Raw genomic sequence first — 27,956 nt, 5'->3', positions numbered from 1 at the left:
TGGTGTTTTGATTCGTTTTCGCATCCATTTGCAACCAGGTAAGATCCTGAAGAAATTTTTTATTAGCTGGTTAAGTGATCCAAGCTTTGCTAAAAGATCTAATGAATCAATTCCCTGCAGGAATTTAAATTACCAGGAGAATTTTGACATCACAGAATGTTCTGGATTGGACCTGGGGTTTAGCTACCCCCTGGGATATAACTGGCCAACCTTTTGGGACCAATGGGCACATTTGGAATATTGAGAAAATGCCATGTGTGCCAATCGCAAAATAGCTGTGGCGTAATGCAAAATGGCTGCCACATCCAAAAGAGCAGTAAAAGAAAAAGAATGGTGCCTCATCAGCTGGGGGTGGGGGAGAGCACCTACATGAGCTACCACTGCACTTGTTCACAGAGAGAGCTTCTTTTGATGTCTCCTCTGCTCAAAACAGATGGGACTGTGGGTATCAAATCCTGGCTTAAGGTGGGTGAGTACATAAATGCCTTTTTTATTATTTACACAGTGCCAGCTCAATGTTTTGAAAATATAAGATGTTACAGAGCTGTGGTATATTTAAATTTAAATTTCATTCAACATACTTTAAAAATCCCACTCTTATGCAGCCCTGGTTTACTGCAGTGCCCACTGCAGTGCCTACTTCTATTCTCTTTGGTGTATGTCTCTTTGGCTAGGCCTAGAGTGGGCCTGAGCACGCCCATTTGCAATACTCAGTTTTGATTGGATGCCGGGAATAGTGGGTAGTGGTTGTGATTGGATGCCTCCCCTCTTGTCTTGATGCAACAGAGACTTCACTTGGAGAAGAGACACCACTAGGCTTTGGTGAGCAAGCCAAGGTGACCGTGGTACATAGAGGTTTGAGGGGACGATGTCAGAACTTGTGAGGCCCACCTCATGCCAGCAGCTGCAGTACTGAGCACTTGCCCAAAGTGTTGTTTTGGGCCTGGCTAAAGGGACTTAAAAAAAACCTGAAGAAGGGGGTTTAGTTCTTTGTTTACACTTGAGGTAGTGCCAGGGGAAAGGGGACACCCCCTTTGCTTGGCTGCCTTCACAGAAGCTGCTTCTCCTGTTCCAGAGCGGACAGATGCTTGTTCACATTTTAGAAAGGGGGTGCTGGAGATGGCAGGGTGGATTCCCACCCACTGGCCTGCCTCCACATAGCCTGAGTGCTTGCTTGCCCCCCAATGGTCACTTTTTCTTTAAAAGGGTTGCTGGAATCTCTGGGGCATGCCTCACTCAGGACTGTTAGAAGTTGCCTTGTACCAGCTCCAGCCCTTGGTATATTTGGCTCAGTATTGCCTACTTTGCTGTTTGGCTGTGGTTTTGCACTGAGGACATTTCCATCCCTTACCTGGAGATGTCAGGGAATGAACCCAAGACCTTCTGCACTCAAAGTAGATTCCTGCCATTGAGCTATGGCCCTTCCCCATTGGTTTGCCCTTCTTCCCTGTGAAAGTGGTATGTTACTGGCTTCAGGATTTCTCCTTCATTTTCACCAGTGTGTGGGGGTGGGCGTGTTCAATAGAATGAAGGCAGACCTGTGCCCCCTCCACCCTGAATTTACCTGAAATCTATTCATGCAGTATAGCTCCACATGAAAACTTTTCCTTCACAAGCATGATCTGTACACAAGATATGTCCAAAAGCAGCATCAGGCACAGAACACATCTGTCTCAATGAACTTTGAAAAAATAAAAATTACAGATACGTTGCTCTTTAGCGCCAACCCAAATCTGTGCTGTGGAGCCATATGGATCTTTGTGATCTTTACAAGGACACCCCCCCCCCCAAGAAAAACCTATAGACATATAAAATTTGTAGGTGTGGACTCAGATTTGATTGTGGTTTGGAGCAGATGAGAAAATAATAAGAATTGACAAATCTGTGGCATGGGATGCGCTGGATCTCTGATTTCAGTCCATTGCGACAAATGTGATCTGTGATTTGCCATTGCTTGTTGAACGTATAAAAACCATGCCAAAGTACTTCAGTCTCCCTAGTGTCTAGGTAATTCAGTACAAACTCACTTTTTTTGGTTGTGAAGGAGGTTTCTGGAATATGCTTGGCTGTTTACATAACCCATGTTGCAAACATTTTTAATTAGTCTTCTCTGCACCATTTTTTGGTTGTGTCTCTTCTGCTCTTTTAGATGTGACAGACATTTTGTGATGTGTCTTGCCCGACAATAGCCACTTTGTGATATGCCACATGCTACATGGCAGCTACTGGTATTTTGCAACTGCTACCCACATCCCTTTATCAAAATTATAAATGTGTCCTGAAGTTCAAAAAATTTGGCAACCCCTGGGTGTTCACCCTCCCAAGGTGACAACAAAACAACAGCAGAAGGTATTAGAAATATATTAAACAATAAGATGAAGTGACAACAACATTAAGTAACATTAAAAACAACACCAGAAGATAAACTTGTTATTAAAACGCAGTGCCATAAAATCACCCAAAAGCTCACTGGATTTTTTTAATGGTTTTTCTCAAAGCCAGCAAAGTCCTAGAGAGGATATGTCAAACACAGGATACTGTGAAAAGATTGTGCAAGTGTTTTCACAGATGCCACCACAGAGAAGGCCCTGTCCCTGATAACTATTCAGTTAATTTATATACAGTTATGATGTTCTGAAATGAAACATCAAGATCTATAGGGCTATACTGATCTGAATTAACACTATATATTTCTAAACAAAAAAATTAGCAAGCTCCATGGGGATGACCCAGACTGTCCAGGAGGCTCTTGTCCTGAGATAGAGGCACGGTTTCGTTGGGGCCTGTCTTGCTGCCTACGTTGTCTAATTATGTTTCTCTCTCAGCATATCTCATCCCAGGCCATCACTGCAACATCATATCATCAAAGTGGGAACATGTCTGCCCAGGTAGGGATTTTTTTCAAATGAGAGGTTACTGCTGAACTTGGGATATATTTAGAGAAAATGCTTACAATTTGTCTCAGTGGCCTTTTGGGGAGCATAAAGCATAAGCCTTGAGAAGCCTGGCCACCTGTGTGACAATCACCAGAGAATCCAAATGGCTGAGAAAGCCAATGGGTTTGGAAAGAAACTGGCAAGTATGGGGAGGAGGGCAGGGGGTAAGGAAACCAGCATATCCCATCTTATCCTTTGACTTGGACATTTTTGTAGGTGGTGAAGAAGAAGAGTCTTGGAAGTGTTAAGCGTCCACGGAAGTTCTTCCTGTGCTCTCTCAGGGCTCTGTCCATGCCTGGGCGCCAGTACCAAGCCTTGCCTAGTGCCTTTCTTGGTGACTATGATGCCAGCACCCGCTACACCAGCACCAAGAATACCAAGATGCCTCATTCAGTGAGTGAGTGACATGACCCGTCCCCCAAGCCTCTCCTCTGTCCTTCATCAGGCTACCCTGTTTGTCAATTTCTACTCACCTTACTAGTCCTGTGCACCCTATTCCGGACCCTGCTGCCAACATTTGCTGGGCAAGTTGCCTAGAGTAACAATATGGCTCTGCTTTAATCTGGAGGCAGAAGTTAGGGCCACAGTTGCTCTTGCAAAGCTGTACAAATCCCTTGGCATCCCTGTGTTTCAAAAGATCCACTTGCCACCTGTTGAACTCAACAGCTGGCCAACTGCACCAGCTGGACCAGGTCAACCTTTGACACTCAGCTGCTCTTCCTCATACTGCAGATGTATTTAGGCTCAGTGGACTGGGCCGGCCTGTGTACCTGCTTTCTCCACCAGCCCTCATCTGTAAATAGTTCATGACTAATAACTTTCCCAGCCCTTTCCCCCATATACTTCTTTGCTATGAAAGCCTACCTTTTCCCTTAAGAACCTTACAGCTGCTGCAGACAATCCCCATCTACCATCAACCTTCCAAGTTTAACTTCTACACAAGAAAGGGCTTCCCACAATTTAAACACTTATATGCTTCACGCAGCAAGCACATCCAGAACACAAGCTTCTTGGCCACAACTCATATATTTCAGCTTTTATTCCATGGGCCAGAAATAAGGGCTCACCAAATCCACTACCTGGTTCAATTTTATCCCCGTGTCCCACTATGAGAAGGGAAAGTATAAAGACAGGATCGAAAGATCCTGCTTACCTAAGAGAACATTGGCTGTTTCCTATTACCCTTTTACTTCTATAGGGGTGTGGCAGAACACTGTCAGAATAATTTCCTCATTTGTAATGTGGGGGGCTAAATATATGAGTGAGCTAAGAGCATAAGAAAGGAAATTCCATGCTCAGATAACTGTTAATGAAGTAACAAATTAGAGATTAATTCACTTTATTGCTACCTACTTAGTACAGGCCAGTGACTTTCTTCCTGTCACTATTGTGCCAAGCATTTATTAGTGTAGGCCTTTTATATCTCTAGGAAGGGTGTTCACACATATGTGTAGCAGTGCATTCTTGACTGGGCCAAGTCTTACCTCCCACATCACCCCAGAGGGCTGTGTGTCAGCTTGAGCCAGAATTCACAGTGGCTGGCCAAGGACTAAGGCCTGTAGCTGACTCAGCTACCAGGCCCCGAAATGAGTAGTGTCGTATCATGTCAGAGGTGTAGTACATCTGATTTGAAAGTGGACATCACGAGAAGTCGGATCATGGCTTGATTAGGGCAAGGGAAACAAGGACTGTGCTAGCAGCCTGGATGATGCCAGATCAAAACAAATGTAGTGGCGAGAAGGAAAGGCATGTGCTTTCCTCAGTTTCCTTGTGGTGCAACACATGTGCATGTGCACACATGGGAACACATAAGCACACACACACTCACTAACAAAGTGTGTGTTGGCTCTTTTGAGACAATTATCCAGGATAATCTTTATGCAGATTACGGGGATCCGATGGAGGGAGCAGATTGGACGCCTGTGTTTATTAAAATATGGATTTTGATCTCCTGTGTGGAGAGAGTGAGGCTGTGCGGGGGAGAGGGTGGCACTGAGCCGGCGAGGGGGTGCTTGCTGCTGTAGTTCTGTATAAATCACTAAGAGCAGCGGGCATCAGGACTGTCAGAGTGGCCAGAGGGCAGGGAAAGTGCACAGCGCCGACAGGTCCTGTACCACCAACTCAAGGGGATAAACAGCTTTTTCGCTGGGGGAAGGAACCTATTTTGAGCAGTACTTACAGGAGGGGTGTTTCACAATGACAACAGTAGAAGCCAAAACTGAAGAGGAGGAGAAAAAGGAGCCAGATTCAGCACCAGCTCCAGCTCCAGAGGCATTGCCAGAGGCAGCGCCAGAGGCAGCACCAGCATCCAACCCATCAAGCGGGGTAAGGTTGGCCTGGGCATGGTGTGACGGGCTGCAAATAGAGGTCTTCATCCAGTTTTTCCACTGCTGTGGGATTTAGAATGTCTGTGGCAGCCATTGAGTTTGGGCTCAGGGGTGGGGGAACGGGCTGGGGGAGTGGCATTTATCCAAAAATAGGGTTGGCTGATAGAAGTGAAAGGAGCAGGAGTCATTTATGGACAGGTTGGACCCACAATTAATTGGATACCTTTTGAAAAGAAAGTGCGTCACACATTCTGTTCTGGTAGCATTCTGACATGTCCGTTTCTGATGGCTCTCTCCCACTCCTTTCATTTGGTGCTCAGGTGTCAACCTTCTCTCCTTTATTAGTTTCCTCATTGTGTTATGCCCTTTCCCTCCACATCTGATAGTCATTCTTAGTTGGTTGTGTGCAATGGGACACTTTCTTCCAGTTACGGTTTTCTGTGTGACTACATTGCCAGCATCTATTTGTCTATAACCCCTGTGTGTTTCTGTCATCAATGGCCTTGCTTTCTTGTGTGACATTGATTCATGTTTTCATGAGCATTACTCAATAACCCTTTCCTTCAGTGACTTCACTTTATGGATTTGTATATTACTGACTGCATTTAAATCTGAGAACTAATGATATAAAGTTGATATAATTGAAAGACACTAGAATATGAACAGGTTGTTTTTTCCCCAGCTAATTGGCAATTACATGCGAGTGCATGTACAAACACAAAATCATTTTATCAACTTTAAAAGTTAAAGAAAAATGCTGTCAAAGTGATGCCCAGCTTGATGGGGTAGCAGTTCTGCACAACGAGGTCTAGATTCTTTGGTTCTTGGGACCTTTCTAGTCATATGGTACTTCACAGGCTAAAGCAGTAGTGGGAAACCTGTGGCCCTCCAGCTCTTGCTGAACTACAGCTCTCATGCTGGCTTGGGATGATGGAAGTTGAAGTCCAACATCTGGAGGGCCGTAGGTTCCCCACCCCTGGTTCAAAGCAAGGCCATATTCTGAGATACAGGAACACAAGAAGCACCAATTCAACAGGAAAACATCTTGTGGAAACTAGGGATTCTGAACAAGATTAAAGGGTTATAGTAGAAACACAAATTCTACTTTTGAACATCTAGGGCAACATGGTAGCAAGACAGAGGACAAATGCAATATCTGGTTGGGTAAGGAACATGGCACTTTGAGGTTCCTGAGAATAATATTCTGACCATTCTTTGACCCTTCATTTTGAAGGATGTTGAAAATTCAAGAGTGTTGAAAAAAGCAGCTGTGATGTTTAGATTAAAAAATAAACGGGCCTGATAGTAAGGAGCTGAATGAAGAGTCTTTGCTAAGAGTGGTTGAGGGGGGGGGGAATATATGAGGCAGACTGTTTAGGGAAGAGATGTCAGTCCCTGTTAGTGGTTACTTGAGCCTTGAAGTCTGAGATGGTAAAAAAAAAAAAAAGCCTAGCTGGGCCACATTTATTCATTTGAATCACACTGCCAGACGTAGTGACTAACCTCACGTATAAATAAGCATATCTTTGTAGCCAAATGCCCCCATTAAGTTTAATTTTTCAGTTAGTGCAGCAGGAGGACCAGACCACACGGTTAGAAAGGAGATTAATGCCTTAATTCTGAACACTTGCTGGCTTCGCTCCAGTGCTGACTGATATTCCTCCCTCCCCCTCCATGTCTATCACTTCCTCTACAGTTTGGCCTCAATCCCCTTTGTATCAGCTTAACCCTGCCAATTCTTAGTTGCTGATTTCCAATAGGGTGCTCTGTTCTCTTTGCCCTCTCATGTCTGGTTTCTAAGGTACCCTTGGTGTTTTTTTCTAACCCAAGCATACCTCTGGTTTCCTAATGTGCTAGGGTTGGGTGTCTTTCTTTCAAAGCTAATGTACAGATCAAGCACCAGCAACAAGGTGGGCTAGAGGAGTTGCCTTCCAACTCTATGATTCTATGTGTACTGCTTCCAGTTTCACCAATCTGACCCCTGCCACCTGACCCCTAGGGCTAAGATGTTATTGACTACCCATCATCTTTGTATATTGTGCATTGTGCATTCATCTTCCACAATCACCACTCCCTTCCTCTATATACTGTGACCTTGTTATATGATACCTGAGGCCTTCCTGCCCTAAGCAACTCCCCTGTTGCATCCAAACACTTCCATTTATTGTTCTTCCTTAACATTGTAGTTGGATCTTTATCCTTACCCACTTTCCCCTAGTCAATGCTGGAAAGTTATCAGAGGAAGTGAAGCCAGGAGCTAGTAAGGTGCCAGGACACCTCAGCTTGACAGTGATCTATTTCTTATCCCTTCACATTTCTGTGTCGTGTAAATGGCCACCTTTGTTGATGGCTTCCCCCTCAAATGATAGCTTATAGATTTGGAAGAAAACATCCCTTCCTCCATATGGTGGAGAAGGGCAAGATTATTATTATTATTATTATTATTATTATTATTATTATTAAATAATTTGTTTCCTGCCCATCTGACTAGGTTTCCCCAACCACTCCAGCATATATAAAAATATAATAAAACCCTACTTCTAGTAATACCATCCCTTCTCCAGTATATTTGATGCCTGCATAGTCAGCAAACAAATAGGCAACTTTGTAAACATGGACAACTTTGCAAAGCTACTTCTTCGTTCTGTCTGCTCACCAAAATGAGTAACCCTCCTTGACACAGAAAAGGCCTACTGTACCTCTTGGATTGGAGCCCTATGACTCTGAATCTTATATATTGGCTTATCTTTGCCTTGAGAAACTCTTGACCCACTTAACCGTGAAATGGTAAATAATGCTTCCGCAGCTGTACAATGCAGTCAGATATTGGTTGAATTGTTTTGTGAAATTGTGGGAGGATGTGGTGAATTCAGTTGCTCTGTCTCAAAATAAGGAAGAGCAAAGGTTGATTTCATTACCAGTATGGCAAGGGTAATAGGCTGCAGTGCTTCCTTGAATCAGTGCTCTCAGGTTTGGAAGAGCAAGTGGGGAATAGACCAATTTAAGATGCAGAGGTTACAATGTCTACGTTTGTGGTAATGATTTATAAACAAGCAATGGATGTTGTCTTCCACACATTTATATGTAGATGATTTCCCACCCACCTGCTGTTATTTCCCATCTACCTGCTTTCTGTGTGTGAGTGTACAATGCAATGGAAGAATTATTATTTGATACGATATAGGGAGAGAAATATAAATAGGGCACAATGGGAGAACCAAATAGCAACACTCTTTTTTTTTTAACAGCTAAAAGGGGGTTATGAAGAACTATTTGTAGATAGCTGTAATAGAGACAAAAGTGTGTTGCTGCCAACCCTAGAAATAAGGGGTTTGGGGATTGTTAAATGTTGCCAGATGACTTAGAAAAATGACCACAATTGTCTGGCTCTTTCAGTAACAGTATATTCTGCATCCTATCATCATACTACAATAAATCACAGTGCTGTAACAATCTGTACTGTATTACACTTGTACCGGTGTACAACCATTCGCTGAGCCAGTGTGCGACAATGAATGTTCATGAACATTCTGTCAAGATATTTGAAGGCCAGCTTTTCTAATGGAAAACCTTTTATACATATATGGTCCAGGGATGGGAATAGCTTCGGAGAAACAGATTGAGGGCTGGAAAGAGAACCCAGAAGGTAGGAAAGATTTGGGGTGCCCCGAGTCAAGGTAATTGAAGGAGAGGAACAAAGACAGGAGACAGCTTTAGGGGGGAATAATCTGAGGCAATTTCACATATTGATTTGGACTCATGCTACAATTCTTTGGGTGCAGGTTTTCAGATACTTTGGAATATTATTTATTTGAGTTGATACAATTAGTTTGTAGCCAATGCGAAGCATATATGCAAACACACACATACTCATCTGTATTCCACAACTGCAAATGTGGAATGTTTGCTGATGTGACAAGATAGTCACAGTTACAGGTTGGTTGTGTGTTGTTGTGCATGGATAAGCAGCAGGATTACTATGGTGCATCAGACTTTTAAACTTTAAAAGGTGTGAGGTGGTGGTGGATTGCAGGACCTTCCATTCCATTTGCACTTCCACTGACATTCCCTTGCCTCGCAAAGCTATGAAGCTCTGAGTTTTTATGGCTCCGGCTGTTTGAGGATTCCCTTTTCCCTGTTTACTATTTTTCCTTACATTCTGTTCTACTTTTGCAAATCTTGGCGCTTCTCCAAACCTGCTGACACCTTTGCCTTGTACACGGCCGGTACCATTTTGGCTACATAAATAATGTCACTCCCAGCCTGAACACTGGAAATAAAGGGAATGATGTGCTTGTGCAAATAATGTTTTCAATAGTACATTATATAATTTGTTTGGGTTCATTCTGGATAATTTATTTTGTGTTTGTGCCTGCTGTCTCAGATTAGGAGCAGGCTACCTCGGCTCCATTGGGACATATTCAAGAATACCAACTAAGGACTACTATTGCCAGGAGAAAGAGGCTGCAGCTGCCTAATTGCTCCACTGTGGCCAGCTACACCATAACAAGAAGTCACAGGCTTGTCACACAACAGAGGGTGCTGATTTTAGGGAGTTTTTATTCCTAGGCTCTGTGATGTAACCCCAAAACAGTTCCCCAAAATATTAAGCACAGGCCGCTTCAGTATACAGCACTTCAGTATATAGCTGCACTCCCCTTCTTAACTGAAACAGGAAAGAAGTCAAACTTTGTGTAATGTTGTTTGTTATTCTTCATACTGTGTCTAAGAAATATTTTTTCTTTTTTAATCTTTAAAAAAGCAAGCAGCTGCGTTGTATCCTGGTAGTGTATCCAGCAGCATTTTTTTTAGTAAAGAACAAAGCATGCATTTGCAGACACTTCATTGTGAAAAGAAAAGGAAAAGTCCTAAAAGGAAATTGTATAGATTTTAATCCTTTTTTAAAAAGTTTTTGTAAAAGGCTATAGTCTTCCTCATATTCAAGTCAGAAAGGAACATTCTGACCTGCTGGGAGCCCTCAAGTTATATCTAGAAGATGAAAGAGAAGGCTTGTTAAAGCAAGCACACCTGAAAGACTGTTCCAAACTATGCAACCTCTACACTGCACCTAACCTCAATAATTTCTCATAATGTAAGCAGCAACATACCTGGGTGAGATCAATGGCTTTCCAACCATGTGGTTTTCCTGAAGTGAATGTTGACATTATTCCCACCTAGATAGTGAAATAAATTTTCTTTGAACCTAAAACCCAATTTGCATTTTAATCTGAAAATCTAATGTTCTAATGAAAAATTAATTTCTAAAGAAAAGGAAAAGGTAACTTGGGTTAGCCTATAAAAAAATCCAAAATCTATATTATGGCAATACGTTTATTAGGCCAACACAAAATAGTATACAAATTTATGGAGCCAATTATGATACAGTTAAAAAAAACAACACCAATGGGGTGCATGGATTGGCAAAAAACCACACAACTGGGCAAAGAATGAAAATGGAGTTTGTGGGTTCCATTAAAAACCTGCTGCCTTTCCCGATAATTGTACAAAATGAAACTTAGCTCCATATAGTATAATAGTTTAATCACATTTAACAGTTAAAACACTGAGTTTAACTCAGTTTTAACACTGAGTTAAAACACCAATTCAAACTTCAGATCAGCCTTGAACTCACAAGATGGATAAAAGGCAAATGGAAGATTTCACACTTAAAAAAAAAAAATCTCAAACCTGCACATCCAATTCTATCATTTCTAAAGCCTGAAATCCACAGACCTATGATAATTATTATTTGAAGAAGGACAGGGGTGGGGTGGGGAAACCTAGCTTTCTGATGAAATAAGCCTCTGAAGGGATGTCATTTGACTATATCAGTGAGAAAAATAAAAAGTGACTTGTCTGAATAAAAGCATTCCAAGAGAGGCTCTAGGAACCACTTAGAAATCTGGTATGAGGAGGCAAATGATAATCAGAGACTGAGAATGGCTAGGAATGTGCAGCAGGGCTTTTTTTTCAGTCTGAACTCCACTCCAGCACCCCTCAGGTGGGTGCCATTGTAAGAGAAGAAGGGCATGCCTTCCAAGATTTCTCCGTTGAAAATAGGCATGTCTCATTCCATAATGATAATTTTACTATTTATACCCCACACATCTTACTATGTTGCCCCAGCCACTCTGGGCAGCTTCCAACGTATATAAAAACATAATAAAACATTAAACATTTTTTTAAAAAAACCTTCCCTATACAGGATTTCTTTTAGACGGCTCAGGGGTCGGATAACTCCATACCCTCCAATATTTCTCCAGCAGGGACCTTCTAAGGAAAAGTGGGACATTCCGGGATCAAATCAGAAACTGGGACGGCTTCTCTAAATCAGGGACGTCCCTGGAAAATAGGGACACTTGGAGGGTCTGCAAGGGAGGGACCTCTTTTTGTAGAAAAATAGCACTAGTTAGCAGTATTGGGAATTAAGTAATTGAAGCGGCTGCATGGGGAGGTGGGTGGATTCTCCATTGTTCAGAGTTGCTTTAGTCAGACACAGCTGGCTTAGTTCAGCTCTTATGCACCAGAGCAAATTGGGGCTTTATGCTTCTTTTTAGCCTGAACATATTGGTGACTGAGGAGGCAGCTTCACACATTATGTTCCTTTGTAGGCCTTGTGTGTAGGAAATTACATGTGCCTCATCTGTTTCAGTTCCATTACCTGCACACATGGTAGGCAGCCCCAGTTGACTGTGGGTTCTTGCAGCAAGTGCACACCTTGAAAGATACATGGCTGTATTAGCTGTACAAGACAAGCAGTGTTCTACAAAGAAGTTATAGCCATGCTGGAAATTTGTCACATGTGTGGAGTGTGCTTGAGAGGCCTTGTGTCATTGTGTGCTCCGAGGAGCAGTCCGTCAACAAGACAGTGTCAGTCTAGGTATATGATCCTAAGGAGAGTTGTTAACTGCAAGGATACTTATCTCACAGTGCAGATGGTCCATAACATGATCTTAGGCTTTAGGCTACAAAAAATCCCTTGTTTTCAGACTTTAAACAAAGTGACTGTCAAACATAGGGCCAAGGTGCCTTTGGCTCCCCCAATAAATTATTTGAGGGGGCTGCCCCCCCAAAGTTGAGGGGCGTTGCCATTCAAATGGTGTGCATGCACCACATCATGTGATTGATTATGTGGGGTGGGGCTTACTTCCCCCCTCCCAATATTTTATTCAAGTTGGCACAACTGCTGTCAAAAGATGGGTGGGTGCGCTGATCACCAACCTTCAATCCACTGGAGAATCAGCCAGCATAATGGGGTAAATTAAGGGATGAGGAAACTTTTGCCATACTAAGCAGATCTGGAAACAGAAATCGGCATTATACTGAATGTGATGTGTGTGTAGTTGGGTCCAAAAACATACCCTTCGAACATCAAAAGCCAGGGTAAAGAGGCACTTGCAGAGCTGTTGTAAGGATTATTGAGATGATGTGTGTGAACTGCTTTGTACACTCAAAATACACTATATAAATGCTAAGTACTGCTACTGGTAATGCCTATCTTATGCCTACACATCCCTGTACTGTACGTAAAATGTATAGGAAGCTGTGTAACTTCCTGACTGGTTAAGTTCAACAAGGCAAAGGAAGCTATTTCCCAGAAAAATCCAGCTCTGACAGATGAAGATAGGATCAACAGAGGAAGACACCGCATAACTGTTTGTAATCCAGCACCATATAAAAGGGTTGAAAAACCCATTGGAGGCATGTGTGTGTGTGTGTGTCACCTACCTGCAGCAGTTCCTGCTGAGTGCTTTGGCAAAAGTTTGGAAACAACACAGCTTTGCTCCTCATGTTGCTGATGAAAGCTAGCCAGAGGGGAGGACCCACAAGGGCACAGGATAGGTGATGTCAGGCCCTGTTTATTTGTTGTCCTTGTTTTGCAGTCAGGTTCCCCAGAACAAGAAGGATTCTTCAGTCTGCTGACCCATGTACAAGGAGGGCGCATGGATGAGCAACGATGCAACATTCAGATTGTTCACAACAAGAGCGGCTCAGACACTGAGAAGAGTGAGTTAACCAAGGCTGGGTGAGAGGGGCAAGTAAGGGGGCAAGTGCTGGTCAGTGGGCACATTTTTGCAAAAGCTAGCACAGCTCTTGGTCCTGACTACCCCAAGCCTAGGTGAGGTCCATCTCTCCTTAGAGGCCGTTTTCTCATAAAACTGCTGACCCCAGTCCTCAGATTTTGGTAATATGTGAACAACTGTTATGGACCTGCTTGGGAAATTCTATTAGGTCATAAAGTCTTCCAATGCATTTGTGGATCATAGGTACAAAGCTAGCTGGAAGCATCTTTGCACAATGAAGTAAGGATGAGAGAGAGATTTGATTCAGGGTAGGGCTTTGATATCTAGTCCCATTTATGCAAGCCCACACAAGGACTTCCTCTAGCACAACTGGGCTTCCACCACCACCCCAAAAAATGGTTCTGGGTGGTTTGGGGAAACCCCCAGGACAGTGCATGGGAAGAGGAAAGGGGGGATCATTCCTCCTGGCAAGCTGAAAAGCTTGCGCTGATGCGACAATTGCCATAGTACTATGCTAAATTTCTCCCTCAGTTTGCATTTAGAGGTGAAGCTGTCTTTGCACTTTTCAAAAGAATACGCAGAGCAAAATGCAACCATCTTTTGGAATTCATACTTCTCCAAATATTGTAATGCAGCTCTCCAGCCAAGTAGCATGTACCAAAAAAATGCATATTTAGGGTAGTCATATTTCAAAAAGTAAAAACCAGGACACCCCAAAACTGTTGAACTTTTGCAAGGAAAGCCCCCAAATTGTTGAGCTTTTGTTTTAAAAAAACACATGCCTAAGATCTAGGACAAAGCGCCGCCTTTTGGAAATTCCCCCCAGATGTCGATTCCACCTTTGAAATCCTGGATATATGGCAGCCGTAGCATAAAGTGTGCATAAAAATATTTAAAACTTCAAATTACGAGAAATTGTTTTGTGAAAAATTGTAAAAAATTGTATAGTAGGTATAAGTGTAATATTGGGTAAATGAGTAACTGAGAGAAACAAAAACTGATACACTTACCCACCCCCAGCTCTGTATCAGGAAAGCTGACTCCACAGAGAGGTAAAGGTAAAGGGACCCCTGACCATTAGGTCCAGTCGTGGCTGACCCTGGGCTTGCGGCACTCATCTCGCTTTATTGGCCGAGGGAGCCGGTGTACAGCTTCTGGGTCATGTGGCCAGCATGACTAAGCCACTTCTGGCAAACCAGAGCAGCGCACGGAAATGCCGTTTACCTTCCCACTGGAGGGTATCTATTTATCTACTTGCACTTTGATGTGCTTTCGAACTGCTAAGTTGGTAGGAGGAGGAGGAGAAGAAGAAGAAGAAGAAGAAGAAGAAGAAGAGTTTGGATTTGATATCCCGCCTTTCACTCCCTTTAAGGAGTCTCAAAGCGGCTAACATTCTCCTTTCCCTTCCTCCCCCACAACAAACACTCTGTGAGGTGAGTGGGGCTGAGAGACTTCAGAGAAGTGTGACTGGCCCAAGGTCACCCAGCAGCTGCATGTGGAGGAGCGGAGACGCGAACCCGGTTCCCCAGATTACGAGACTACCGCTCTTAACCACTACACCACACTGGAGCAGGGACCGAGCAACGGAAGCTCATCTTGTCGCAGGGATTCGAACCGCCGACCTTCTGATCAGCAAGTCCTAGGCTCTGTGGTTTAACCCACAGTGCCACCCGCGTCCCTTATACTCCACAGAGAACTGTTGTGCTAATGGGAGGGTGCTCTTTCTGCTTGAATCTGATACCAAATACTGACTGCTAGAAGTCCATGATTCCTAAGGGAGGCAAGATCAGTCCTAGTGCTGTGCTCCCTCTGTATGCCTTTCCCTAATGCCCTTTTCCATTTCTTGGGCAGAGAACAGCCCCAGCCCACCCCCAGAGATGGACAACTTCATGGATATGTTGGCGCATACGCAGAGCCGGCGGATGGACGATCAGCGGGTCAGCTTCAACTACCTCCCAGGCTTCCAAAATGCTGACCGTAATGCCAGCAACAAACCGGCCTCTGGGGCCACCAAGGTGAGAGGGAGATGGAAAGCAGTGGGCAGGGCAGGGAGACTCCGGGTTCTATCTTGGCTTAGACATGCTTAGAGCAGACCCATTAAGTCCCAGTTAATGGGACTAATGTAAGTCTCGCATGTCTAAGTCTAGGTCCAGCCACAAAAGGTACCTGCACAGTATAACTGTAGCACAGCTGGAAATGCACGTAAGTCTGGCTGTGTCACAGTCACAGCCTGTTTCTGCAAACACAGCTTGTTTCTGGAAACAAGCAATAGGAGTTGTAGAGGCTCATCGGGCTTGATGTACTTTTAAAAAATGTTTGCCCTGTCTTTCCACTCTAAAAGGTGACATACATAAACAATTCACGTCAATAACTAAAAACCATATCAAATATTGAACAATAACAGAAAAGGAGAACAAGCTGAAATGGCAAAATAATGCAAATAATAGCAGTAAAAATCCTGAAAAGACATCACGGTGAAAACAAAATGCGAACATTTCCCCACCAACATACCACCCTCAAAGTTCATTTATTGTTGTGCAAGCATTAAAAAAACCTGCAGAATATGTTTACTAGAGATGAAAGTAGGAGGATGAATACCAAGAAAATATAATGCATTCAATACCCTGAAAAGCAGCATTGTCTATCTCCAAATAAACATCAGTTTCATCTGTGCCACTACCATGATTTTCGCTTAAAAGACATTCTGCCTACTAGAGGGCAGTATCACTTGTTCCCTCAGGACACTGCACACTAGCAGAGAACTTACCTTTTATTACTAAAATTGTATATATCACATTTTCTTAAAGCTACACTAATGCTTAAAACCCAACTGGTAACTATTGTCTGTTAACAAGAGTTTCTGCTAGTTCCCACATTCACTTGCAGCAACAAGTAGGATTCACTTATTACCATCTCTACACAGAGCAGATGGCAAGGAGTTGACACAAAGTCAGTATCATCATAATTTATTTTGCATGTCTGCATACTAAGAGGCTTCTGATTTTTGTTTGTTTGTTTGTTTCCACATTAATAGCATTCACACTTGACACAAGTAACTCAAGATTTTAATGTGAAAAAGCAGACACGCATGCATACACCCACATACCATTATTCTCTATTTTTCTCTCAGGCCACCTTAATTCTATTTATATCTACAAAATTGTAACATACAGCAAATGTATTTCTGCTTGCATATACTATCATCATCATCATCATTTACTTTTGTTACCCGCCCTTCATCATAAACTCCCAGGGCAGATTCCATCTAAAAATAATAAAAAAGAGTATAATAAAATAAAACAGCCCTACCCCAAAGTGCCATACAATGCAATATGTACATATCAACAAAACAGACGGTATATGGAGAGACACTAGCAACAGTGCTTTTTTTCTTTAAAAATGTTTAGAGGTACTCTCATTTTTACTCAAGAAAATCACCATTTTATTGCTCAAATCAGGAAAAATAAATACAGTAAATGGACAAAAGTACAAAGATTCACAAAATGTTTAGGGGTATGCATACCCCTGCGTCCCCCCAGAAAAAAGCACTGACTAGCAATACTGATTCAGCTGTCAAAGGCCAATGAGAAGATGTGCTTCTTCAATGACCGTGCCAAGAAACAGTGTCTGATGCCCCCGTGTAAGGAGGAAATTCCAAAATTTTGTAGCCATTATGGAAAATGCTCTCTTGCGGGCCATTGCCCTTTGTACCTCCAAGGGAGATGTGCTATATAAGTACATTGAGGATATTAGGGGACTGGGATTAGCCATTACATAACCACTGTGGCCTCTGAGATGGGACTGTGGGCTACTTCATGTAATAGCTTCTCCTTCTCTTCCTTTCACCCCATCAAGCCTACTTGGTTCTATCTACCGGCCAGACCTGCATAAACAAACACAAGGTTCTACAACACTCATTATCTGTAAATCAGTCATATTGTGCTTCTGATCTTTGAGGGCTGGAGTCAGCTAACATGTCCCACTAGCCTGTGCAATGGGAATTCCCCTCTCCCCCTATGCACTCCCAAATTATTGGAGGGTCCAGGAGAACCTCCCAAACAGCATCCAGGGGGAAGAGCGGGAACATGGTTCCATCAGGCTAGCAGTAGACCTTGCATGGATGGAGCAATCTCCTCAGTGCTCTGTTGAATTCCTCCATAAAAACTAAATTACCAAACCTGTTTTCAGTGTCCTTTTGCAAAGTAGCCAATCAATTACTTTCTGCCACTGAGGAAGAGCAGGAACACACACCCTGCAGAGAAGAGCAGTTCCGCCTCAGAAGATGTCCCTCCATACATATCCGCACAATGTCTTTTCCCTGTGGCCCCATTAATGCTCCTGAATGATGCACGTATTAACCTTCCTTATTGAGTCTCTTTGACAGACTGTCACTAACCCTTGCCCTGCTCGGGGTGGCCTTGTGATATTCTCCTTGTTATTCAACTGATTAACTCTTTATTTCTGTTTCTTTCCTGTGTTTTCTGGCTGGAACAACATGAGGCCTTGTCTGTGCCGTACTGTGTCATGTCCACAAGAGGCATCTCCAGGATGACACTTTCTACAAAACTTGTTCATGTCCCGGGGCTGGGTTTGACTTGGTGGCATGGATGGAAAGTGAATGCCTAGACACATAGGGCCTCTGCAAATCTATGCACACTTCTTCTGGGCCACAGAAGGGGCCTTACACATGAAGGAGCATTAGCTGAATCTAGCTAAAGAGAAAGACCAATCAGTTGTTGCATTCTAGGATCCTACTTGCCTATTGTTCCTAGGATCCAAGCTTAGTACATAACACTGGACAGGGTGGGCAGTAAGGCATGCCCTGCCTTTTGACAACCCTGTGGTCCTGACATCCATGAAACAGTGAAGCAAGCCTGGGAGGCAGCTCTTTAGGTTCTGGAAATGGGTCCCAAAGTTTATGAAAGGCAAAGCTTGAAAATGCCATCATTTGCCTAGATTACAGTAATCACCCACAAATGCATAGGGTTCAGGTAGCAGCCCCTTCCTTCCTTCCTTCCTTCCTTCCTTCCTTCCTTCCTTTCCTATCCTTGGGGTGCTTGGACCTAGGCACTCAATGGCCAAGCCATTCCTAGCTTGGGGTTGCAATAGATGGTTTTGGCTCTCTACAGACAGGTGGTGTCAGGTAACACAAGTGAATATGAGAAACAGCGACAGCACACACTGCATCCACCCACAGCCTCTTGGAATCTTGATGGAAGTCTGTTCAATGTTTCTGTATTTATGTGTCTGTATGTGCCATGAGCAGCTCTACAGGGAGGGAAAAGCTCCCGTCCTTGGCTGTACTACCACCACTGTATTTTCTTCTTTGCAGAAATGAGTACCTCCCCAGTCCTGATCAGGGAAGGTGGCAGACAGACACCGACCTAATGCCACCAAGCACAGCACTCCGCCACTCGCCCAATAGCAACCCCTCACTGCAGTACCCGCCCTGCTCATTCTCTGTACATGCCCTGCCAGTCCAATAAAGACTCAGATAGTTTCTTCCTTGTCGGTTTCCTTAGCAGATGACCCTTAGCAGCAGGGGAGCAGGGAAACGAGAACTGCACTCTTGTACATGAAACAACCATTGCAAATAGCATGCTCTCGTGGTGGGAAGAGGGGAGGTAAAATTGCACTAACTAAGTCACTCTCAGCTGCTCCTGGAGTTGGAATCCTGCCTTTCCCTCTGATGAACTGAGCATAATTCATGGGTGTCCTTCATGTCACAACCACTTCAATAAATTTACACCTAAATACAGTGTCACTATTTTCAAGAAGGCTCCAGTCACATACTGGCAATTTCAGGTTGCACAATTAAAACCTGGTTTAGACCTCTTCTGTGACAAACTAGCTTTCTGTTCCCTCCCCAACCCATCCCAAGTTAAACTTTTTGCAATAACTGACAGGAAAATGCTCCAGAAAGTGTGGGATTACATTTGCTTGAAGCAACACTGAACCTCCCTGCAAATAAGTCAGAATGTTCAATAAAGAGCCAACGTCTTATAACCCCCTTGCAAATTTTGTATGAAAAAATCAGGACAAATGCTTAACAAACCGGTCATCTGGATGCGACTCAAGTCCATGTTCCAACCCCCCTGTACCAGATGGGTAATCGGGCCTTTTCACATTAGTAATAAATGAGCAGAAAAATTGTAGGTATTGGGGGGGGGGGAGCACACAGAGGGCAAATCTTAAAATGAGTTTAATAAAGGAGTGTCAGAAGTGGCCCACAGAGTGAAAAGGTAAGTTTTGGGGGCTGAACAGTAACACATGGATGAGTGTGGTGGGATTGTATACACATGTTGACACACATACCCCGATCATTGGACCTGTGGCCCTCCAGCTGTTTTCACTGATTTCATTGAAATCGCTTCCTATGAAACATTCTGAAGCAATTTAAACAAGTAACAAAATATCCACAATGAAAACATATATAAAAACAATTTCAAATCCAACACAAACGCAGACAAAAAAAATTCACTTAAAAGGGCTTATTGGAGGAAAAACCAAGGTCTTCAATAGGCATCCAAAAGACAGTAAAGACAGCACTTATCTGATGTATAACAGGAAGGAGTTCCAAAGGGTAGGTGCCACCACAGTAAAGGCCCAGTTCCTGTGTTACATGAAATGAACCTCCTGTAGAGACAGTAACTGCAAGAGGCCTTCTCCTGCTGAGTAGTGGTGATCAGTTAGGTATAAGGGATGAGACAATCTTTTAGGCATCCTAGTCCCAAACCGCACAGGGCTTTGCACACTAGTACTTGTCAGGAGCTCAGCCTACACTCGAGTAGGACCCTGGCAGAGACACATGCCCAACTGGCATATTCCCTTCCTCCTGGTCGATCGTTTGGGAGCTTCAAAAGCTTTCTTCAGCCTGAACAGCACAGCGACCAATGCCAACAGACACCGGCACACTTAGGGATCCACAGAGTCTTCGTAGCTTGCATGACAGACCTCAGCAACTCATCATTTTTGCTAATCTACTTTATTTACATATAAACACACAGAGAGCACTGCAATATGGCTCCCTCTCTCTCTAGCATCAGACAGCAAAGGGAAAGAACAAAGGACAATAGTCCCCCTTCACGGAACACAGTAACACAAACACCCTGTCTCCATCACTTCCCACTCTGTGGAGTCAAAACATACACCGTCATGTGATAGACAACAATCCTATGACTGCAATCACGGAGCAGGAATTCTAACAGTACTAACATCCTGAATTTAGCTTGCTAGCTAATCGGCAGCTAGTGCAATCCCTTCAGTACTAAAGTAATGTGGTGGTAATAGTCTACCCCAGTAAGCAGTCAAGATGCTATGTTTTGCACCAGCTGCAGCTTCTGGGGCAGCCCCACAAAAAGTACATTAAAGTAATCCAGTTTGGAGGTTAATAGTACACTGATGACACTGGTTAAGCTATCCTGGTCCAAGAACAGCTGTAGGTGCCTTACTAGCTGAAGTTGCTAAAAGTCAATCCTGAAGTCAACAGGGCCTCTAATGACACAGATGAATCCAGGATTATCCCAAGACTAGAAACCTGCTTCTTCAAGGGGAGTATAACCCTGTCCAAAACAGGCAATTGACCAATTATCCAAACTCAAGAGCTGCTCACATACAGCACCTCGATCTTGCCAATTTCATGGCCTCTCACCCATGCTCTTCTTTGAAGCACACCTCAGTGATGGGATCGGAACCATTGTAAAACAGTCTCCCAAATACCCATCTTACTGAGTTGGTTCATGATATCACAGGCCAATGGTGTCAAAAGTTGCTGAGTGATCAAGTAAGAATAAGAGGCTCTACATTCCCACTAACTATGTCCCTATAAAAATCATCCATCAGGGCGATCAAGGGCAATTCGGCCCCATAAGCAAGCCTGAACCTTGACTGAAATGTATCGCAATAATCAGTTTAATTCAGCTCATGTTGTTGTGACTCTAATTCCCATCAGCCCCAGCCAGCACAGCCAATGGTCGGGAATGATGGGAGTTGTAGTCCAACAACATCTTGTGGTTCACAGGTTGCCTATCTATGCCCTCCCACCCCTGAGAGTTAAAACACACCCACCCACCCCACATATTAAAATGGCAGAAGGTGCAAGAAGAGAGGTTGGGCCCCTCCAGACTGGAATTCTTCTCACATATTGACCAATAATAGCGCCTTAGTGGTAGATTTACATGCATCATGCCACTTTACTACTTGTTTTGTGACGCTTCCCCAAAGTTATTACAATACTGTCATCTGGAAGGACACTCTTGCACTATTGTGCACAAAAGCGGGACCATCCCAGAACATTTGTAGTATCAAAAGTTACAGGATGTCAGCAGAAAGTTATGGGATATGCAATTATTGGTAACATAGCAGTAAGTCTGCCCCAAAATCTTTCCAGGTCCATACAGCTGTGGCGTATGAGTGAGATGCCAAAATCCGGTGCCCCTCCCAATCCCCATACGAAATCATAATTGCGGTGTCCCCTGCAGCTCCGTGCCCAGTGCCACTGAACCGGCAGCGCACACACACACCCCAAATCCACCTCTGCATACAGAATTGAATGCAGGATTGTGTGAAACTGCCTAATACCATCCTAAGTGCAAAACACCATGAATGCACTATGAAACAGATGCCTGGAATAACCTTTACAAGGAGCAAAGTAGTGTTGAGCAAGGAAACAGTTGCACCCCAGGCTTCTCTGCTCTAAATCCCCCTCTGTAGGATCAGTAGCCACTGAGCTTCTGTGATGATCTTTTGCATGGAAAGTATATGGTTACATTTCCTCCAACATTTCTCCAAGGAAAATAGGGACGGTCTGTTCTCCATCAGGAAGCATCTCCTGTGCTGGATCCTGCTGCTCACATAGACGTCATCTACACATCAACATTGGTCACCTTGAGCCAATTGCAACCTCACCTACCTCACAGGGTTGTTGTAAATAAAAGATGTGTGAGGGAAGGGATCAACGCCTTCCACAGACAAATGGAATGAAATGAAATTTTAGCTGTAAGCTGCCTTGAGTCCCCGTCAGGGGAAAAAGGCGGAACAACAACAACAACAACAATAACAGAAACTCTGAGAATGACTGCCACTCAGCCTGACCTACCTCACAGGGTTGTTGTATGGACTGAATGAGGAGGAGAGAGAACCAGGTATACCACATGGAGCTCCTCAGAGAAAAAGGTGGACTATAAATACAATAAATGAACAAATAAAATCAAGAAACATAAACCAGATACCTGAACGTGCACAGGTAGTAACCACTCACTGAAACACAGCACAAGTAGTTGGATAATAATAATAATAATAATAATAACAACAATAATAACTGGTTTCCCCAGCTACTCTGGGTGGCTTCCAACAGAACACTAAAACACAATAACCTATTAAACATTAAAAACTTCCCTAAACAGGGCTGCCTTCAGGTGTCTTCTAAAAGTTTGGTAGTCATTTTTCTCTTTGACATCTGGTGGGAGGGCGTTCCACAGGGTGGGTGCCACTACCGAGAAGGCCCTCTGCCTGGTTCCCTGTAACTTGGCTTCTCGTAGCGAGGGAAGGCCCTCGGCAATGGACCTGTGTCCGGGCAGAACGATGGAGGTGGAGACGCTTCAGGAATACTGGACCGAGGCCCTTTAGGGCTTTAAAGGTCAGCACCAACACTTTGAATTGTGCTCGGAAACGTACTGGGGGCCAGTGTAGGTCTTTCAAGACCGGTGTTATATGGTCTCAGCGGCTGCTCCCAGTCACCAGTCTAGCTGCCACATTCTGGATTAATTGTAGTTTCCGGGTCACCTTCAAAGGTAGCCCCACGTACAGCACATTGCAGTAGTCCAAGTGAGAGATAACTATAGCATGCACCACTCTGGCGAGACAGTCTGCAGGCAGATATGGTCTCAGCCTGTGTACCAGATGGAACTGATAACAGCTGCCCTGGACACAGAATTGACATGCGCCTCCATGGACAGCTGTGAGTCCAGAATGACTCCCAGGCTGCACACCTGATCCTTCAGGGGCACAGTTACTCCATTCAGGACCAGGGAGTCCCCCACACCCGCCCGCCTCCTGTCCCCCCAAAACAGTAGATCTGTCTTGTCAGGATGCAACCTCAATCTGTTAGCCGCCATCCATCCTCCAACCGCCTCTAGACACTCACACAGGACCTTCACCTACTTCACTGGATAAAGCATGCATAAGCATGTGTGGTTGTGTATGCACACACCTTCATCTTGCTCATACCTCCTTTTTGTGCATGGGTAGCACTGTTTTGGGGTACAGTAGTGCCATTTTGGCTACATAAGAATTAGCCGTGACCCCTGAACATAGCTAAGAAATAGAGGGATTGATACTTGGGAATTATATGGCAAGAAGGTGAGCGCAAGGGGTGCATATGCATGCCAACATGTATGTATGGTGTGGTGCGTACACATCAAGTGTGTGAGCAACTACAATAACTAGTCGCAAATGTAAGTAATGGAAATAAAAAGGCAGGAAAGAGCACACATTAAGTGACTATGTGGAGATGCTCCCTGGAATAAACATGGAGTGATGACACACATATCCATCACAGCCCAACACAGAGTTAGCCACCCACCATCAGCCTTCATAAATGCACATAATTTTATGTTGAATTGTATGCACTGGGGATCATAGGTTCCTTGGTGGCTTATGCTTCATATATAAGCAGAAAGCTCAGCCAACAAGTCTGTGATGGCCACATTCTGATCCGGATTCAAAATTCCATGTACACCATGCCCAGGTCAAATCACGCACATCAATGAGATCTACCCATGGGTACACTGATACTGCAGAGTAACATAATTCCACCTTCTGTAACAGGATAAGCAGCTGTCAGCCAATGATTAACAGAGTGAGACTGAAGAAAGTGAGTGCAGACTGCCTTCAGCAGCTATCCAGAGCCAGCCATTCCTCCTCTTTTTAAAACGCACTCTGGAAGCACACAAACATCAGCAAATTAAGTTGGCAACAGAATCACTGATTGAAACACAAACGCACATTGGCTTCCTTGTACGTCTTCTATCTCCATTCCAAGAGCGGATGCATCTATTCAGAGATCAATGCGGATCTCGTTCTTGTGAAGCGATTCAACACGTACACTGCTGCTTTGCCATCTTACGTTCTGCAATATTTGTTTTTTTAAAAAATAAAATAAAGCATGTATATAGATGTCTGCCATAAGCTATCTGATCCAAAGTTAGCTTTGCACTGGGGAAAAAGGGTTTTGCAAATCACCCAGAGCATATTTGAAAGTGCTGATCTCCACACTCCCATGGCACAGAAATGAAGAGGTCATTATTACCGGAAAAGGGCAAATTCTACCACTACAGCCAGGCAATTTGAGGTTGGGATGAGAATGTGTAGCAACTCATCCAGATCTGCCTCTGAAGTGTACGACACCTTGATTCCCTGGACAGTAGACAAGATACTGGCTGACAGCAGTAATAAGAACCACAGTGCTTCTAAGTTCTTTGGCTGCACCATAATTCATCTTCCTTCTTCACACTGTGCTAACGCCTAAGCATCCTACTTCAGTATCAGACTCCGTATTTGCAAACTATAACTCCTTTAAAACTGAAAGAGTGCACATCATTAAATCTTTAAAGCAACCTTGTGGCTGATCCCCTCAGGCCATTCTTCCCTGAAACACAAATTGTTCCAGACCCTTGAAACTTGAAGGATATACAGATCTGGCCAGAGGCACACTGAAACCTTTCATCAACAACACTGTACCCATACGGCAGGGATTGCCAACCTGGTGCCCAGGGCCACCACAGTGTCCGCAAGAGCCAGTTGGGTGGTCCTGTTGCATTTTGGGTTGTGAAAAATTGGATTTGGCAGGTTGGAGGAATGGCAAGCACTTTACCCATGGAGTCTTTTCTGAATAGGTTGTGTGTGCTCATGTATGCTGTATGTGTGGTTGAAAGAGCAGCACTTGGGCAGAGGAAGAAATGAAATTTGTAATCTGCGTTTATGTGTGGACTCTGAGAGGGAGGGATGCAGGAAATGAAGGCCTGTGGAAACTGAGCAACACTGGTAAGGAACCTAGCTAAGGAAATAGTACTTAAAAGTACAGGCTAAGTTTTTATCTTCTGCTTTCCGTGTAATAACAAATGTTGTCATCCATCTCACCTAAACTTGAATCCCCAAAACATATACATATACATACACATACACACACACACACACACACACACACACAAAACCAACTTATCAATCAATATATCCATTTACATTTCCCCCCGTTGTTTATCCCCTCCCCCCCCAAGGACTCCCCTCAGTTCCTGTCTCTGGTTTTTTTACACATATTATCCTCTGCATATTGTAAAATTGTACATACCATTGCCTTATCTATCATATATTCAACAAATAAATTTGTGGATGTTTATTCAAAACCTGCCAAGGAGTCCAAATCTTTTTGTTGTCTTTTTAAGTAATTTATGAAAAGTTCCCATTCTTCCTTGAAGTCATGGTTGTCCTTGTCACGCAGTTTATATGTCAGCTTGGCCAGTTCAGCATAGCTCATCAATTTTTCTTGCCACTGTTCTTTTGTTGGGATTTCCTCATTCTTCCATCTTTGTGCTAGCAAAACTCTTGCCGCTGTTGTAGCATACATAAATATTTTTTTATTTTTCTTGGCAGGTCTTGTCCTACAATCCCTAACAAAAATGCTTCTGTTTTTTTTACAAATGTCATTTTAAACATTTTTTTCAATTCATTATATATCATTTCCCCAAAAAATTTAACTTCTCTACATTCCCACCACATATGATAGAAAGTACCTTCTTTTTCTTTACATTTCCAACATATATTTGGTCCTGTTTTATACATGTTTGCTATTTGTACTGGTGTAATATACCATCTATACATCATTTTCATATAGTTTTCTTTCAGCAGAGAACAGTCAGTAAATTTCAAATCTACCTTCCGCAGCTTTTCCCAGTCCTCGAACTATATATTGTGTCCTGTATCTTGTGCCCATTTGATCATAACTGATTTGACCTCTTCATCTTTTGTTGCCCATTCTAGCAGAATACTATATGCTTTCTTCAGCAGCTTTACTTCTTCTATAACTTGTATAGCTAAACCCTTTCTTATTATCTTCCTTGTACATCTCATGTATTTGTCTGTAATGCAGCCAACTCTGAAAATGGTCTTTAATTTCCTCATAATCTTTTAATTTCTATTTTCCTTCTTAATCTCTCAGTAATCTCTATATGTAGGCCACGTCCCCTTTTTATACCGAGCGGTTTGAGTAACGAAGCTTAAATTGGTGATAACCACCAGGGTGCCCAAAACGTCTTTCAATAGATGTGTCCCTTTCACAACTGACGCATCTTTTCCAGACGGTTTGGAACTGATGTGACTTAATAGACCAGAGTTGCCTGCCCTTAGGAGGACAGAAGACCTTGAGATTCTACCCTGTGCTCGGAGCTGTTGGCATAGTAATGTGGACTATACGAGTGACAGAAAAGGGTGGATGGTGATAATGGTGGTTCTGATGGGGAACTCGAGGTTGTTTACTGCACAAAGCTGCTGCGGTCGGGATTTGAATGTACAGGAAGGTATAATCTATGTTCATGCAGGCTAGTCTTAGGCTATCATCAGGGTCATGGATGAGATTAGATGCCGAATGAAGACATGAAAGAAGAATCTGGGATGAAACTGACTTTTCTCTTTGCTTCAACAGGAGAGCAAGGACTTGGCTTTACCAGAAGGTGCCGCTTCGGATATATCAGTCGTTCCCATTGCACCCATGGATGATTATTTCTCCTTCATCAACCGCATCCATGGCAAGCAGCTTGAAGCTGCTAAGGGCAAAGTAAAAAGTCCAACCCCCAAACCTGTCAGTGCCCAGGATCCTAGCACTTCCTCCTAAAGGCACAGATCTGCAAGACCTCCTCTCCCAAATCTACCATGCTTTGCTTTAACCTCACATTTCCTCCACCCAGCAGTAGGGATGTAATCTACAAATATTTTTGATAACGAGGTTCTTTCAATGTCCTTGCATGAGATATTTGTCAAGTCCTACTACCCAAGACACAAGCACACACCTTGTTTCTCAAATCCACTAAGCCCTGGCACTGCTTCCCCATAGGATGCAAGCAGTACTACCCACAAAGTCCCCCTCCCCACATACACATCAGATTCCTCTATTTCTATCCCTCTTAACATGCCAAGCAGTGTTCCCTTGGACACTGAGGCAAGTGCTGCCTCAAAGGTATAAATGCAATTAAAAAAGGTTTCTCGGAACAGAGTGTAAAATGGGTAGTCATTTATGGAACAGGGTCATGCCCAGCAAGAACAGAACACTGTGAAAGTACGTTGGATTTTGAATATTGAACTATCAAGCTTTCAATGCACTGGGTGATTACACAATGGGACTGCCAGAATTACAGAGTTCTTGGGGGGGGGGGCGGGTGGATTGTACTTTTAGTTTTCAGAAGTCCCAAGAAGTCTGACAAAATGTAAAAAAGAGATCACGGCAGGCTGTTCACCTGCAGCACCAAACTACTTTTCTCCCGTCTTCATAAAACTGCAGGATATATTCCAGCAAATCAAAGGCCTGTTCAGCCATCTGTCTTGCACCCACGCTTTTAGCAGCCCATTCACACTAAACAATAGTTTATTTTAATATGGTTTAATGTGATGTGCAAACCAGA

General features: G+C 43.5%; 1 protein-coding gene across 3 annotated transcripts; it reads left to right on the top strand.

Annotated features, from left to right (window-relative positions):
- Positions 1-306: 306 nt before the first annotated feature.
- On the top strand, positions 307-27,956 carry PCP2 (Purkinje cell protein 2). 3 transcript variants are annotated; one of them, XM_083726046.1, is made up of 7 exons: positions 315-465; positions 2,826-2,888; positions 3,153-3,333; positions 5,143-5,261; positions 13,147-13,270; positions 15,139-15,302; positions 18,620-18,789. In XM_083726046.1, the coding sequence occupies exons 1-7, from the start codon at positions 331-333 to the stop codon at positions 18,623-18,625; spliced, it is 792 nt and encodes a 263-aa protein (XP_083582172.1). In that variant the 5' UTR covers positions 315-330; the 3' UTR covers positions 18,626-18,789. The 3 variants fall into 3 exon arrangements, with proteins under 3 accessions (XP_083582171.1, XP_083582172.1, XP_083582173.1); XM_083726047.1 differs by lacking the exons at positions 315-465; positions 18,620-18,789 and adding exons at positions 847-880; positions 26,984-27,956; XM_083726045.1 differs by lacking the exons at positions 5,143-5,261; positions 18,620-18,789 and adding an exon at positions 26,984-27,956 and having other exon boundaries at positions 307-465; positions 3,153-3,329.

The sequence above is a fragment of the Podarcis gaigeae genome (genome assembly GCF_964106915.1).
Source record: "Podarcis gaigeae genome assembly, chromosome: 2".
Lineage (NCBI taxonomy): Eukaryota > Metazoa > Chordata > Lepidosauria > Squamata > Lacertidae > Podarcis > Podarcis gaigeae.
The sequence above is the reverse complement of the archived record's forward strand: the minus strand, read 5'-3'. Positions and strand labels throughout refer to the sequence as shown.